We start from the raw sequence: 15,343 nt of genomic DNA on the forward strand, positions 1-15,343 counted from the left end.
ATTGCGGTCGATATCTGTCAGGGGCAGGCTCGCCAGCGGGCTGTAAAGACGTCAAAAGGATACCTATCTATCTATATAGTTGCAGGGGCGACATCGACTTCCACGCTTGGAAGTCGAATAGGGGTATCCTGCGCAACGCATGCTATATACAAGTTCCTGGCATGGGGTCTTGGCGCCCCATGACAATATCAGTCCATTATCGTCATTGCTTTGACTAAACCATTTGAAACGAAGAGGGCTCTATTATTATGATTCTTGACGAAAATGATGACTGTCGAGTACGATCCACCACGCTGAAGCATTGATTTTGATGCTCTAATTCGTCTCCTTCCACAACACTCGATTAGATCTCGCCAGCTCACCTACGAAAATCTCGCGATCAACTGGAGGGGACCAATATTAGGAGAAAAGTTATTACCTAGTACTGCTTCATCTAAGCCTATTCGACATTGGTGGTATTCGATAGTTTCTGGTGGAACCCAACTGCAGCATCGTACGGCAATCACAGTCATTCCACGCTTGCAAAATGGTGGAAGTCAGTCCTATTGCAAGCAAAGCATGATTTCATCATGGTCGTGAAACTCTTGTGATGGTGAGAAGAGTCGGAAACTTGACATCTGCCAATTGCACCAACTATATTATCCCGACACAATGAGGCAGGTATTCACCCCCTGTCTACAGACCTAGCGGACTAGGTCGCCCACGATTGCAAGCTACTTTCTGCTCTCTTCCTCGCTCTCTGTTGCGGGTGTCTCTTCATCACCAATATTTTCCTGGATGAGAGCACGCTTCTTACGATCGCGCTCTTGAAGAATCCTAAGCAGAATCGAGAGCAAACAAAGCGCGATGCCCAGGCAGGTGGCGCCAACGAATGCTGCATGGAAACGTGGTGCGAGGATGGTTCTCCAGACTGTCAATGTCCACCATATCGACTGGATGTAGCTGAACATGTTCGACCAAGCGATCACAAACCCTCCCATCTCATGGTCATGTGGGATGAGCTCCGAATACCAAGCATAATAAATGCCGGGCACCCCAGCGCAACTATATGTCAAATAGTACGCCGTGTATTTGAGCCCGACAGGGACATTCCATACTGCAAGCACGATGCAACCAAAGATTGTAGGCACTTGCATCGCGATCAAGGTCTGCCAGCGCTTACCCCGGAGCAGTGAAGAGTCCGAAATGATTCCTGCCAATATTTGGACCACCACGGCGACAGCGTACTGACCAGTGGGCCAGACATTGACTTGGTGGAGGGCATGATTTGTGGCTTTCAGCCACAGGGCAAAGACTGGCTGATATATGGGTAAGCTGCCTTGGACCAGAAAATATCCAACCGGGAGAACCCAGAACTGCCATTGAACCATGACGCGGAAGATCTTGGTCCGATCCCATGCTGAAGGTCCGAGAGGTTTCATGCCATCTGCCGACAGTCTTTTCCTTGCCCATTCGGCCTCTTCCTTCGTGATATAAAAGGCACGGGTCGTCTCGGGAAAGTCAGGGAAGAGAAAATACCCAGCGAGCCCGATGGGCAAACTGATAATCCCACAGATAACGAACAACCACTGCCAGCCTTCGTGGCCTAGCTGTCCATTCAGCCCCCTGTACGCCCCAGCCTGCAAGTAGCCGCTGAACATCCCGGCCAAGCTCGCTGTGGCATAGAAAATGGTCATACGCTTCCCACGCTCGCTCCGGGTATACCATGATCCGATGATATAGACGACCGTGGGAAAATATGTGCCTTCACAGACAGCAAGCAGGAATCGCATGGCGTATAGCTGGGGTGTTGTCTTGATCGCTGCTGAGCAGAATGTGAAGATAGACCACAGAACCTCCATTGTTGGGATGAGAATGGAAGGACGCACACGCGTGGCCAACATCACTGCAGGTAATTGGCCGAGAACATACCCAGCTGTAAAGACATTCCCGGCATACGTCAGCTGGCTTCCGTCCATGTGCAAGGCCTCTTTCATTCCAGAGACATAAGCATTGTTGATGTTCGCCTGGTCCAGATTCTTGCTGAAATATCCCAGGCAGGATATGGTGAGCAGGAAGACATCAAGTTTAAACAGAAACCACTTCTCCGTTTTTGGTTTGTCTGGATCATCCCAGACGTATCGTTGGATTGATCGAAGGACGCGACGACTCCTTGTTCTCTGAGCACCGTGGTGCTGAGGATTACGCCTTGCCTCAAATATTTTTGAGGCTGGCTCTACCACGGGATTGGTATTAACCTCCAAAGAAGGCTTGTCCAAGTTCGATACCACTGCCGCCATATTTGCTTGATTAGGAGAATGTACCTTTGCTTTGGCTTGGAAAGAAGACCTCCACAACTACGCTATAAAAGAGTCTCATCACAATGGCGACATTTTACACACTGGTTTCATCATCCGCATTCTTTCAAAGTCCATTTGCTCGAGACATGATTGCGCCATATCACAATTCCTGACATTTTGGCCTCGAATAGGGTCTCTGAGCATGTCTCCGCTACGTCGCAGAACAAAACTAACTGGCAAGACACATTGTAGAGACAGCATAACTGGGCATATCAGCTAGTGGGGCGTGAAAAAGCGGACCAATTGTCTCGCGTGCGGTTGGGAGTCCCCGTCACTCGATTCAGTGATCGGGATGTCAGGAGACAGATATGCAACGGCCCACGCCGTCGGAAAGCGCGCACTGCCCCGTATGCAGTGCTATAATTCGTTTCAATGCATACCGTGATTACACTATTTTATACACCTGTAATGAAAAAGGGTTATCTTCAACGAACGAGAGTCAAGCCCCATGTTCGATGGCGACTTATCGTGACGGGATGACAACATCTAGTCTTCCCCTCTTCAACCTCGTATCTAAATTATCGGGTATCTGCTCGCGGGGTCCTATCGTACCGCACCGTACCTTGAGCGACACCCAGCGAAAGAAGAAAAGACAAGCAGCATCTCTTGGCCGTGGTGTCACAGTACAAGAAAGATTCAAGCTTCAATATGTCCAGCACCACCGTGGAACCGGCATCGGTTGAGATCCAAACTCCTGCCGACCCGCATCAATATGACTATGACCGCCTCACGCCTTACGAGCACCCGCCCGTCACCAAGGAAGACCTTCCCTGGGCCGAGCTCGTCACCCTCGACCTCGAAGACTACGCCCGCCCCGGCGGCAAAGAACGACTCGCCGCCCAACTCGAGCACGCCGTCCACCACGTTGGCTTCTTTTACGTCAAGAACTTCGGCCTGAGCCAGGAAGAAGTCGACCACCAGTTCACACTGGCCAAGCACTTTTTCGAGCTCCCCGTGTCTGAGAAGGAAAAATATGAGATCAACTACGCCTCGGCCGACTACAACGGCTGGCGCCGCCCGGGCCGCTCGCTGCAAGCCAAGGTCAAAGACAACGTGGAAATCTACAACTTCGCCAAATTCACGCCCGACTTCGCGGGCAAGTACTCGCAACCGCCGCTCTTGCAAGCCCACATATCCGAGATCGAACACTTCCACCGCACACTGCACGCCAACGTGGTGCCCCCACTGTTGCGCCTGTTCGCCATCATTCTCCGCCTCCCGGATGAGGACTATCTGGCCCGCCGGCACACATACGAGAAGAAATCGGAAGACCACTTCCGCTACATGCTGTATTACCCACGCAGCGACACCGAGTGGGAAGCCAGCAATTACGGCAAAGGCGGTGGCCACACCGACCTCGGGTCCGTGACGCTCTTGTTCCGCCAGCCCGTGGCCGGCCTACAGATACTCAACGACGAGGACGGCGAGTGGCACTACGTCGCAGCCCAACCCGGCACCATCACCGTCAACCTGGCCGATACACTCTCCCATCTCACGGGCGGATGGCTGAAGAGTTCGGTCCACCGTGTCGTGGCCCCGCCCGCTGACCAGCGCGAGTACAAGCGCACAGGACTCTTGTACTTTGCCCGCCCACATAATGACACCGTGCTCGTTCCCATCACCGACTCGCCTGTCCTGCAAGCCGCGGGCGTAAAGCCCCGGTTCGACAAGCTCGTCACCATGGAAGAGTGGGTCCGCGCCAAACAGACTCTCCAATTAAATCCAGAGATCGCGGCGAAGAGATGGGCGGAAAATGGAGATGGCACCGTTGAGGTACTTGCGGGATTCCATGATAGGAAATATAAGGAATGATTTTAAATCAAGCAATCAATCGTATTATATCAAAAAAGTCGAAGATAGACTACATATGTGAGAAGATCAATATTACATCACGTTCGTCTTCGTCAAATACAATCTAAAATGGTTGTTCTGCAAAACATGGCGACGTACTGTACACCAGAAAGTACGGAAATGAGCCAGTGGAATCATGTACTTTAGGATCATGCAAGATGTCAAAGATAGATCCTTTCAACTCGGCCTTGAAATCAAAGATGGCAATGGGAACTCAACATAATTCACAGGCCAATATATCTTTGTTAGACTATTTGCACTGACTCTCGAAAAGAATGACTAGAGTTGGGCATAAAGCAAAGAACAATTCTGTGCAATTTAGGAGAAACCCTCATTGAGGTCGAGAGAGAAGATCAGGTTCGCCATTCGCAATGCAAGAACAATCAAGACCAAAAGCAGTCCAGCTACCCTCGTCGTAGTTGCAGTTGGAGTTACAAAGTAGGTACAATCCCGAAAGGTTCACAAGTACTGACTGCACAGGGTTAATTTGATTCATTCTCTTGCTTAGGTAGATTGACAACCGACGCTGTGGGGGTTTATAACAACTTGTGCTCAAGGGTCATGTCGGATTCCGGCTGCAACCCGACGCAGGTGCGGAAGATGTTTGTCAGAGCGCTGCACTGCTTTGCGAGTGCGTTGACGACGGGAGTGCCGGGCGACGTCAGTGGTACCTATTCAACGATAGTGGTTAGCTCTGTAGTGATTTGCCAATGTCACAAGAAGGGTAGTTTCGATGTGAATGTCGAAACTCGGAAGGTCATGCTTAAGCATGTAGCTCAAGATGCTCAAGACGCTCTGGAAACCCTTGTAGTCATTCGCGGATTCGGTCTTCCAAGAGATACGCGTCATCATCTCGGCGACAATAGCCAGATCAATGATAAGCGGAGATGCTAGCAAGGAATCCTCGCAGACATTGAAGATGCTGATTGTCTGGTGACCACCCAAGAAGATTTCAGCGTAATACTCGTCAAGAGCACGTTTGTTGTCGCCAACAGCAGGCATGTACTTGATCACTACGCAGTGGTCTGGGTGCTCGCCTTTCCTGTACAAGACGGTGTTGGCTGCAACCATGTCATCGACGACGTTGCTCATGGAGATCTCCTTGGAGCGGAATTGTTTGGGAGCTTGATGCCAGCGTTGACCAGGAAATCAACCAGTGCAGACTTCATTTTGGTCTGACCAGACTTGAAGTCATCACCACCAATGAATGCACCGTGCTTCTCGGCGAGATCGATATCACCAGGCACGAATGTGTTCTGAGGAGAACCATTGATGAAGGGGACCTTGTCAAGAATACAAGCCACAGCGAAGACTGTAGATGGGGAGACTTCTTCATGGCCTTCCTCAATGGATTTGATCAGGTCCTCGGCGGTATCGTTGACACCAGAGATGATATCGACATAACGTTCAGTGTTACTCCGTAGCAGTTGTCGCATTCCTGTGATAATTGGGGTCAGATACTGCATCTGTAGCCCAGGAAATCGCGGGATTTCATTGGCTTGGCTTGGCTTGGCATAACCATGGGTTGCTAAGTCTAAGCCAAATGCGCTCGGAGGAACCGCTTGCCTACCGAAGATCCAAGTTTGTTGCGACAACGGCACGGGTAGATGGGCTGAGATTGTCCTTCATTTTCAACATTTCTTTCATTTGTTCAAGTGTCTAACGACGAGCCCAACATGCCTGGCACATACCGCAACTCCAGAAGAAAGCTCGGCCCTCCTCCCCCACAGACCGCGAAGGTACAAGAGCTGGCTGTTCAGGGACAAGCAAACAATGACAGCAACTCGAACATCGAGCAGCGAATACTAGACCGCATCAAGAAATGTCTCCAACGAGCTAAGCATCCAAACACCCCAGAGTCGGAAGCCCAAGCTGCATGGCGTATGGCAAGCCGCTTAATGGCTCAATACAACGTCACACAGGCCGATCTTCTGGATCGGACTACTAACGATGACGACTACGCAGCGCTAGGAGGGCAGTCGGTGGTGGATATCACGAGCACTAAAGGTAGTGGAGCAAGAGTCATCTCCCAAACTTGGGTTCACGACGTTGCCATCGCGATGACTATCTTCTTCGACTGCCAGACTTATTCCACGCGTCGTCTGGCTTCAGTTGAATGGACCTTTTACGGGATTGCTGCAAACACGGTCGCCGCAGCAATGGCCTTCGAAATGGCTCATAATCTGACGCTTGAATGGTCTAGGAGCAAGACTGGCAAGAACGCCAAACACAGTTATTGCCTAGGCGTTGGTACAGGCCTGGTGAAGATTGCTCGAAAGGAGAAGAGAGAAGAGAAAAACCGGGCGGAAAAGATGGAAGGACGACGTGAGCAAGAGGAACACAATCGCCATCCTGTAGACGACCACCATGATGATCAGAACACAGGCTCACGACCATTGCTAAAAGCTCTAATCTCACCATGCCCTGAGAACGACGAGAAGCCGGCAATCAAGCTGGAGGATAGTGACGATGATTCCTTCAATGACGTAAGAGAGCAGGGAAACATTAGTGACATCGAAGATCAGGTAGTCTTTAAGGATGGGGAGGAGAAACCTACTATCAAGCTGGGGGATGGTGAACACGAGAATCTGGCAAGCCCAGAAGATCAAGGATACGTCAGTGACGAGGATGAAGCTGAGGCTGAAGTGACTTTTAAGGAACAGGAGGAGAAGCCACTTGATCTGGACGCCGACTTTGAAGAACAACTTCGCGAGATGGTCCCTGGTCCTGCTCCAGCAACTTCTGCAACTGTGGTTGACCATGACAGAGAAAGCCAGCTCACGGTCAATCCCTGGAATACAAGCCAGGCTCTGGTGCGATTCCGTCAGTCTGCCGAGAAGGTTGCAAGCGAGTACTTGAAAGCGCAGAACAAGAAACTCCACAAGGACAGACGCCGAAAATACACGGTCAGGAACAAGGATGCGTATCGAGAGGGACTTGAAGACAGCAAACAGATTGACGTGAAGAGGAGAAGGATCGGGGTGGCCTGACTGCAAATCAATGAATGACACCCTCCAGTTGTCAGGGTGGAGACGTACAATAGAACGAGGGTGGAGATCCGACAATGATATTACTATCCAGTGCACTATAAAGTACAAGACGAGAGACAAAAGCAGTGCGAGGCTATTCTAGATACTTATAACCTCGTAGCATAATCATACCACAAGGTTCCCACGCAGGCACACAAAACTATCGACAGCCACAGTGGGCCCACCGGCAGGCACCAATGGCCATCTTGCAGGCACCCGGCAGGCCCATCGGGGCCAGCCAGGTTGTGCCGTAACAGCACTCAAGTGCTATACCGTTCATCACCTTTACATTAGTCTTAATATAGTCCACAGAAAACACAGAGGTATCTCCTCAGCGCAGGTGACTAAAGTGACGGAGTGATGTGGAGAACATATCAAGAAAGAGTTACACTCGTCCATCGAATACCGTTTTAGCTCATTGCGCACACTCCGATCGTAGTCTTTCACGATCTGATCCCGCTTATTTGGCCACGAATCTCTACGGACCCAAAGGGCGAATGAGCGTGCGGAGTTACACGACTCGGTACACGAGATGCACAGACCTGGCTGGAACTCGGGGCTGTCTCCATTCACCCACCATAAATCGCAGAAGTTGCAATTAGGACCATAGCAAATATAAGCGTGCTGTCTAGGCCCCCAGCTGAGGGCATTCGCTCTCAGTGAGTTGAACGTCCCCATCCAATTTGCACAAGTATTGTCGTACACATTGACACTCCTTGCTTCACCAGAACAATCTCCGCTTTCGTATACATCCATAACAAAGCCCGATGTTATGCTCGAGAGGTCAAGACTCGTAAGGGCGAGCTTCCAGACGTAGGCGCCTTGCATGTTGTGGAAGCTTAGGACGAACCGGGGGGTTCGCTGTAAGAAGATCTATGCCAGAAGATTAGTAAAGGGAACTACCTTTCCTAAAGATAGGGGACGGACAAAAGCTTTTGTTTGCACTGAACACGCGTATTGTTTTGAGTCACCAAGGACCCTATACTCGAATTCTCGAACCAGAACTGGCCTTCCGTTGCTGCCTTTATATTACCAGTTCTTCTCTACTCCGCATAAGGCTCGGAGTGTTTAAAAAGGATGGAAAGTACTATTGCAACCGTAGGACTGCTCTATTTCCGTTCAGGCCAAGCCAATCGCGGTCTTGGAGTGAAACCCGCCAGGTGTCGGCCGATCCGCCCTCAGCATTCGAGACCTGGGAGTGATATACCCCGCACTTTCCCGGTTGTAACAAATAATGGCACCGGCCCGAAGATCCAAGGCAATAAAACGGTCGAAATCGTAATACCAACTACGGCGAATCCGGCGCATATATTCATTTAGAGCTTGTTTTGGTCGTTCCCCTTCCTCTTGTAGGCAACTGTATTCCCGCACATTCGCGGTTATGGGAACGGGGGGAATTAACGTAATTGTTCGTATCGTTCAGGATTGACCGTTGCCAACCTCGAAACATCGCCTCCGCCGTTAAAAAGCATGCTAATGATAGCACCGTGGCCCCTCTCAAGTGATGTACCTTTGTGGATCGATCTCTAACGAACACCCCTTGGTAAAACATGGAAACAACCTATCTTTGGTTGTCGCTGTTCAAAGCTCTCGGAAGTATGCTAATACACTTGCCCCAACCTCTGGTGGGGTAAACGTAGGCAAATTTGATACCGCCGCCGTTGTAGCCCTCAAACGTTTTATAGGGAAGGCGTTCCGAGAAGTACAAACTCAAAGAGAGCGCCGACCGGACCTGGAACCATTAGGGGTCTATGGTCGCAAGAACGTGGCCACAGCCGCTCGGTGTCATCCCGACAGCTTATCGACTACGTTTGACCTCTCGCAATAACGGCAACCCGCTAGTGTCCCCCTAAACAGTATACCTCGCAAAATGCCGAGATCACCAAATCGTTCCGGGAGTAAGATTGATGGCAACTCTTTCGATTTCGATGGACAAACCCAATTCCTCGATTGCGCCGTAAATCCCATAAAATCACACTTACCAAGCAATTCAGGATGGTAGGGAGAAACGGATCATTATTTACCATAGTGGTCGCTAATGATGTCGCTACAACGACGCTTCCATAATCAATCGCCTGTCATTCGACTTCCTCCCCTGATTTTCCCGTTGAACAATTTGTGACCTATCGTTCACAGCAGACCAACTCGTTCTGCGACACTCGCTCACTAGGCTGTATCACCATGAATAGGCAACAGCGTTGACTACACTATGTAGAGAGATATATAGATGGGCCTCGATCCTACACTCGTTAGGAGAGCCAGAGCATTCATTCAAATTCAAGTTGCACAAGAAGTTTGATATTACCCAAGTCCTAACGAGACTCAGATTCAATACCGAGTACGCTCCCGGAACAGTAGCCACAGTTTTCCGCCCCAGTCGAAGTGCTTTAGACAAGTTCGTCCCCAATTCTCGTTGTCCGTTCACATCGTCGACTGTCGACTAGGATGGTTGCTATAGACAACATATTGAACAGAAGCAAGTACCCCTTTAAAAACACACCGAGTCAGCCTAGCGGATAGCCAACCGCATTCAGTGCCAAGCCATATGCTCATATTATTGGCCAATACCGCTGCCTTGGCATCCCCACGCACCTTTAGTCAAATTCACGTGACTACAACCAAAAATAAACTACATATTTTACAGTGCCAAGAACAACCGCAAAATTGACACCAAATCGTGGTTGACCTGTCAAGGACGTGGCCGAGTGGTAAAAACACTTGGTCGCAGTCGAACCGACAGAATTGAGGGGCCTTACTAGTGTTCGATCATAGGTAAGGTAAGAGGGTTGTCCGGCCTAGCTCCATTGAGTCTAGGTGCCCTACATGGGTAACGTAATGCTCCAGCCAGTGATTGTTGATGATGTCGTCTCGTTCATACCGTTGGGTGGTCACTGATTCTCAAAACTCTCCTTCAGTTGAACTTGTGTGGCTGAAGCTTTCACTGGCTGCGGCGCCCCATCTATGAGTTCGTCAGAGACGGACTATGGGAGGGGGCCTTTGGGGTTTTCTTTTTTCCCCTACAGTGTGATGTATGAAAGTGGTATTGGCCAATCACGAGACACGTTTACTTGGCATTGTTATTGGCTTGGCACTGTCGCAGCTTGCGCCCCACTTATTCAAGTTCTCTCTCTGTTTGGGAGAACAACAACGTATTTCGTGTCTTTAGACTCCACAGCCTATCACCTATGAGCTGGCCAGGGAGACGTCGAAAGCTGTGGCAACCTGTCTCTATATATAATGCGAGGCAGAAACTCATGTTAAACAATGTACACGTCGAACAATTAGGACAAGGGCGGATAAGAGGTGGAAAACTCGTGTGTAGATTGTAGCTATGGAAGGGGGGAAGCCCCTGTATGTAGACAGTTCAGGTGTCGAACAATGAGCAGTACCCCTTTGGAAAAGGGTTATCACCCCTATGGAGGATATGGGGGAAGAATAGGAGTAGAAAATGGGTCAACCAAGCATGTATATACACTGACAATCTGGCAGGATCAGTTGTCAAAAAGACAGAGCGTTCAACAAATCTCAATTTGCACCCCAGTTTGACATCAAGAGTACTAGGCACCAGCTGTTCAACAGGGTCTCACAATTCACTCGGGTCCACCTGGGCTGCATTCCTACCAGCTGCTTGACAATGCTGTCTCTTTCCCTTTTCCGAGATATTCCTTTCCTTGTCTCGCCATCATCTGTTCGAGAAATTACCTCGTGTCAACTACAATCATTGTGGGGGTTCAGGATGTTAAAGTAGAGAGGGCTTTTGTAGATCCGGCATGGCTATGCAGAATCTCGATCGGAGACCAATGCCCTAATACTCGCCGAGGCATTATTGACGACATGGCCGGCAACTTGCTGAGAATGGTACTTGCCCATTCTCGGCGTCCAACCCCCTTCCTGCCACTTCTGCGATGGCTGGGAATTCGTTGCGTGATATTTGGGTGTTACATAGCCTGTCGAATAGACAGAGTAGAGCGATCAGGGTGAACAAATATGTGAGGTATTCCTTTACCAGCTTTGACGTTGTCCGCGCTTCTCAAAATTTTTGCTATCTCCCATCGGATATCTGACCTGTGCAACAAGCCGATCCTCGGACATCTTCGGCCTTTGTACTGTCCTCAACCTGCCCGGTAGCTTACGCAATCCGTCGGTGCGGTTGTCGATATGAAAATGGTGTTCTTGCAATCGGACGGTGTGATCTTGCGACATATGCTGCGCAGTATCCTTTTCCATCGGTCCACTTATTTGACATCCTTCAGGTTCAACTTTTAAACCCCTGCCAGAGATCCCTCCTCCAAATGTGTTTATTGTGATCTGCGCCCCGCCGCCTCCGACAGCCATATCGTTGAACGCACAGGATCTCGTGTCATTCGCTTCCGCTTCTAACTCTAAGCAGATCTTTAGCATCTCTTCGGTGGTTTCCCTTCTCTTTCGCTCTTGTTCCATTTCGTGCAATAATCTCTCATTGACTGAAGCATAACCTTGGAGCTTCTTATCAATTTCTTCCATGTGGAGATCTAATTTTGCTCGACTGGACTCATCTCCACACACATGTAGAGTGCTTTCGTGCGTCGCTCAGCGTAAGGACGCAGTCCTAGATCCATAGCTACTTTCTGATTCGCGGCTATTTGTCCACGATGCATTTCCAGCTGTTTTGAGAACTCCGTGCAGAGAGATATATATTGTTGGGTGCTAGCCTTGTCTGCCATCAAACGGTTTCTCTCCTTTGCGTCCTCGTCGGACAAGTCCGCATCTGACTTGCGGAAGTTTCTTCCTGCTTCGCCAGGCGTTCCTCAAGTACGGAGACCGTATTCGTGAAGCACTCTTGTTGCTGCTTGAGCCGAGTCGTGTTGTCGTCAGTCCCGCGCCTGTACGATCTCTCAGTGGCAGTACCCTGATTCTGCGGAAACGGGGGGGTACCAGTTTGCGAAACTAAGAGCTGTATTAATAGTCAACTTCAAAGAGTTCAACGATTCCTTGAATGCAATGACATCGTCTTCTTTCCACTTCAGCATTATCACATCGCGGATGCTAGGTTTAGATCCGTTCGAATGGGTGTTACACTTCTTGATCAAGGCCGTGAAATCCTTGCATGTTGTTGTGCATCGCTGTAGGGGTGACTCAATCCTTGCGAATAAGAATGTGTCCGCTACCGCAGCTTCGTGAAGAGAACTCAAAACAGGCTCGAGAGTTTGCACCTCTTCAAATAATGCATTGATGGTTTTATCGTGCTTCCTTACATCGTCCAGAAATCTGGCAAGTGCTTTTACAGCCTCCGAAGTAAGGCCAACAGTGGAAATGATACTCATGCGTCAACCATGATCGCTTCAAAGATTCTCCTCAAAGATAAGGATCTCTACGGGGCTTAGGCTTCCTTCTCAGGTATTTATAATCGCATCTTAAGCGCCCCAAAATAAAATTTCCAACGTCAACCTTAGATTGTTTCGTCAAGCGCTGTTCAGGTTTCACCCGGCTACTTTGCCGCCACTGCTAACGCAGTCGGAACAGACACCTGGTGTGTCAAGATAGGAAAACCAAGCTTAAATGAGCATCTGTCAAACTGGGTGCAACTCGAGATGTATTGAATGCTCTGCGCCCCTCAAATGAGTGTGGGATAGAGCCCATCTATATATCTATCTACGAGGTGTATGCTGGCGCTGTTGCCTGTCAATGGTGTTGCACGCCAGGAGGTGAATGTTAGTCAGGAGCATTAATTCGTCCCACTGGAATAGGGATGATCGGGCCTCTGCTCCGGCAGACCTCGATGAAGGCTGCTTCGAATTGTCGTAGATTTCCCTCCAAAGCAGGGCGAACCTACGTTGTCTGCTGTTTCCTCCAATTGCACTGAGTTGCAATTAAGCTACCGGCGCTGAGAAGCAGACAAATTCCAGTGAAAATCACGACCGATTTGTACATTCCCTGCCCATATCCAGCCCTGCCAGACGACATTCTTAATAAGCTGGCGCTGATCGGACCAGCCAGCACATTCCCGATGCCTTTCCCGAAGCAGAAGAGGCTGTACATGGCTGGAGAGGCGGAGGGTTCCTCGTCAACTGCAGTGACCATCCTCGCCCACATGGCTGTATATCCTGCGCCAAAGAAGCCATACAACAGGGTAAAGATGATCAGGGGAGGTAACGAGCGCGCAGCACCCCAAGTACTGAATGTCGCAATAGCCGCGACGGTGAGGGAGACCGTCATAAGAGCATTCACCGACAATTTTTTGTCGGAAAGATAGCCAAAGGTGAACTGTCCCCCGACTTGTGAAACGCTCATGACTGTGAGCAGTGATGCTCCATCTGATACAGTTAGGCCCGCCGCCGTTGCGTAAGATGGGAGATAAAGCGAAGGGAAAAAATAGGCCAGGCCCATCAAGAGGTTGCTCATGCTGTAGATCCAGAACAATCGGTTCTTCAGGAATCTCCAACTCGTCCGGAGGCTCGCATTGGATTGTCGTCCAAGGCGGCCCCGAAGCAAAGGTATCAAAGGTCCCGTCAGTCCCACCAGCGCCACGGCAACAGCCCTGAGTGTGGTCCGGTACCCAAATCTGGTCAACAGCGCCTGCAGTATCAATGGCATCACGGCACCCGATGCCCCGGATGCGGCGCACAAGAGCCCGTACGCCATTCCCCTCCTTCTCACCCAGAATTCATCCACCATCGTCAATATCGGATAGTAAAAAGTGATGAAACCTATGCCGTACATGACTCCCTGCGTCAGGATAAGAGTTGCCAACCGATCCGCAAAGCTTCCCGAAATCAACCCAACAATGCACAGCGGCCACCCCACCAATATCATCTGCGTCCGGTAGTTTGACCAACGCCTCACCAGCGGCAAAGCTAGAGGGGCTCCGAGATACGAGATGCCTGATGCGGTCGTGCCAATCACAGAGGTATAATGATTGTCCTTGAATTCGGGGAGGCTGGAGTAATAGTCCTGGAAGACGCCGAAGGAGAGTGGAAAGCCCCAGAGGAGAGCTTCAAAGACGAATGCTACGATTAAGAGCCGCCACGCTGCGGGACCACCGTCTGTCGGTGAGAGTCTGGAGGCCTGAATCGAGGTGATATCGCCAGCATCGAACTCGAGGACTTCGAAGCGCCGATTTGTATTAACGGAAGGCGAGAGTTCTGCTGTGTTTATTGTAGACATTGCTCGGTTCGTGATGCTGTTGAGATTAAACGCCGAAAGTGAGGTTTAAGACCACAGTTGAAAAATGCGGCTTATAGATGACCTAAAAAGTTTCCGTGACGATCACACTACCTCGGTACTCAGCACCGACAAAGGGCCGAGGCCGGCCTTTCACACCCGTTCGGCAGCACAAGTATAGTAAGCGCTCGATTAGAATTCGTACTTCGAAAGGGAGCAATACCGTGAATTTTCCAAGAACTTCCATCGGTTCATAACTTGAACCATTACAAATAGCGCCGATGGCTTCTGCCTCGCTCTTTCCGAGTCTAACGCAAGTTGTAAAGGAGAATTCCCGCCGAATTTGGCGGTTGGTATCGCCGCTTTTGGAGGCGTCTTTCCCTCGATGCTTAGGACGTGTGATATGCAGCAACGCCAAGGCTAGGTAAGCTTCGTAAAATCACATTAATGATATCTAGCTCACACTCAAAAGGAAACTACAGATGAAAATGCTTCAAGGACCTTCACTGCAAATCAACGTGAGCTGTTGAGCCCATGAATATCTAGGAACGGAAGTGCATGAATCTGCAAGCCCCTGTGAGCCGTGGGGCCGCAAACAGACTTAGCAACGACACTAGTACGTAAACCTTGGGCGCAAGGACTGGATGCTAGGTGTGTATGCTGGAACCCTGCGATAGACCCTGTTTGGGCGGTGAAAGCCAAAAATCACGAAGATGACCGCTACTAGCAGAGCCGGAGAGGGACGATCGACGATGACTCTATCCTAACCGGACGAGCCATACATCTTGCTACCTAATATACGGAGTTGCAGCAAGGGTGTATGCAGCTCTGCTGGCCCCTCTAAAAAAATACGAGAATTGGGGCGAGGGATATTAGCTTCCGCCAATGTCATCAGCATCAGGCCAAGCCGTTGAGAACGAATTCGAGAGTCAGTAGTTACTGAGCATGTATGAAGGCCTCCTAGCGCTCATCCGCAAAGGGGCC

The 15,343-nt window shown here is 50.1% G+C and overlaps 5 protein-coding genes across 5 annotated transcripts; 2 read left to right on the top strand and 3 right to left on the bottom strand.

Moving 5' to 3' along the window:
* Nucleotides 1–713: 713 nt before the first annotated feature.
* Nucleotides 714–2,279, bottom strand: Z518_04813 (uncharacterized protein; the record flags this gene model as incomplete). The annotated part of the gene is made up of 1 exon (XM_013418519.1): nt 714–2,279. The coding sequence occupies one exon, from the start codon at nt 2,277–2,279 to the stop codon at nt 714–716; it is 1,566 nt and encodes a 521-aa protein (XP_013273973.1).
* A 708-nt stretch (nt 2,280–2,987) lies between these two features.
* On the top strand, nt 2,988–4,151 carry Z518_04814 (uncharacterized protein; the record flags this gene model as incomplete). Its single annotated transcript, XM_013418520.1, has 1 exon — nt 2,988–4,151. One exon carries the CDS (start codon nt 2,988–2,990, stop codon nt 4,149–4,151), a length of 1,164 nt encoding a protein of 387 aa, XP_013273974.1.
* A 714-nt stretch (nt 4,152–4,865) lies between these two features.
* Nucleotides 4,866–5,626, bottom strand: Z518_04815 (uncharacterized protein; the record flags this gene model as incomplete). The annotated part of the gene is made up of 2 exons (XM_013418521.1): nt 4,866–5,314; nt 5,371–5,626. 2 exons carry the CDS (start codon nt 5,624–5,626, stop codon nt 4,866–4,868), a joined length of 705 nt encoding a protein of 234 aa, XP_013273975.1.
* A 240-nt stretch (nt 5,627–5,866) lies between these two features.
* Z518_04816 (uncharacterized protein) lies at nt 5,867–7,180 on the top strand (the record flags this gene model as incomplete). The annotated part of the gene is made up of 1 exon (XM_013418522.1): nt 5,867–7,180. The coding sequence occupies one exon, from the start codon at nt 5,867–5,869 to the stop codon at nt 7,178–7,180; it is 1,314 nt and encodes a 437-aa protein (XP_013273976.1).
* A 5,847-nt stretch (nt 7,181–13,027) lies between these two features.
* Nucleotides 13,028–14,362, bottom strand: Z518_04817 (uncharacterized protein; the record flags this gene model as incomplete). Its single annotated transcript, XM_013418523.1, has 1 exon — nt 13,028–14,362. The coding sequence occupies one exon, from the start codon at nt 14,360–14,362 to the stop codon at nt 13,028–13,030; it is 1,335 nt and encodes a 444-aa protein (XP_013273977.1).
* Between the last annotated feature and the right edge of the window lie 981 nt (nt 14,363–15,343).

Source organism: Rhinocladiella mackenziei, assembly GCF_000835555.1.
Source record: "Rhinocladiella mackenziei CBS 650.93 unplaced genomic scaffold supercont1.3, whole genome shotgun sequence".
NCBI lineage: Eukaryota > Fungi > Ascomycota > Eurotiomycetes > Chaetothyriales > Herpotrichiellaceae > Rhinocladiella > Rhinocladiella mackenziei.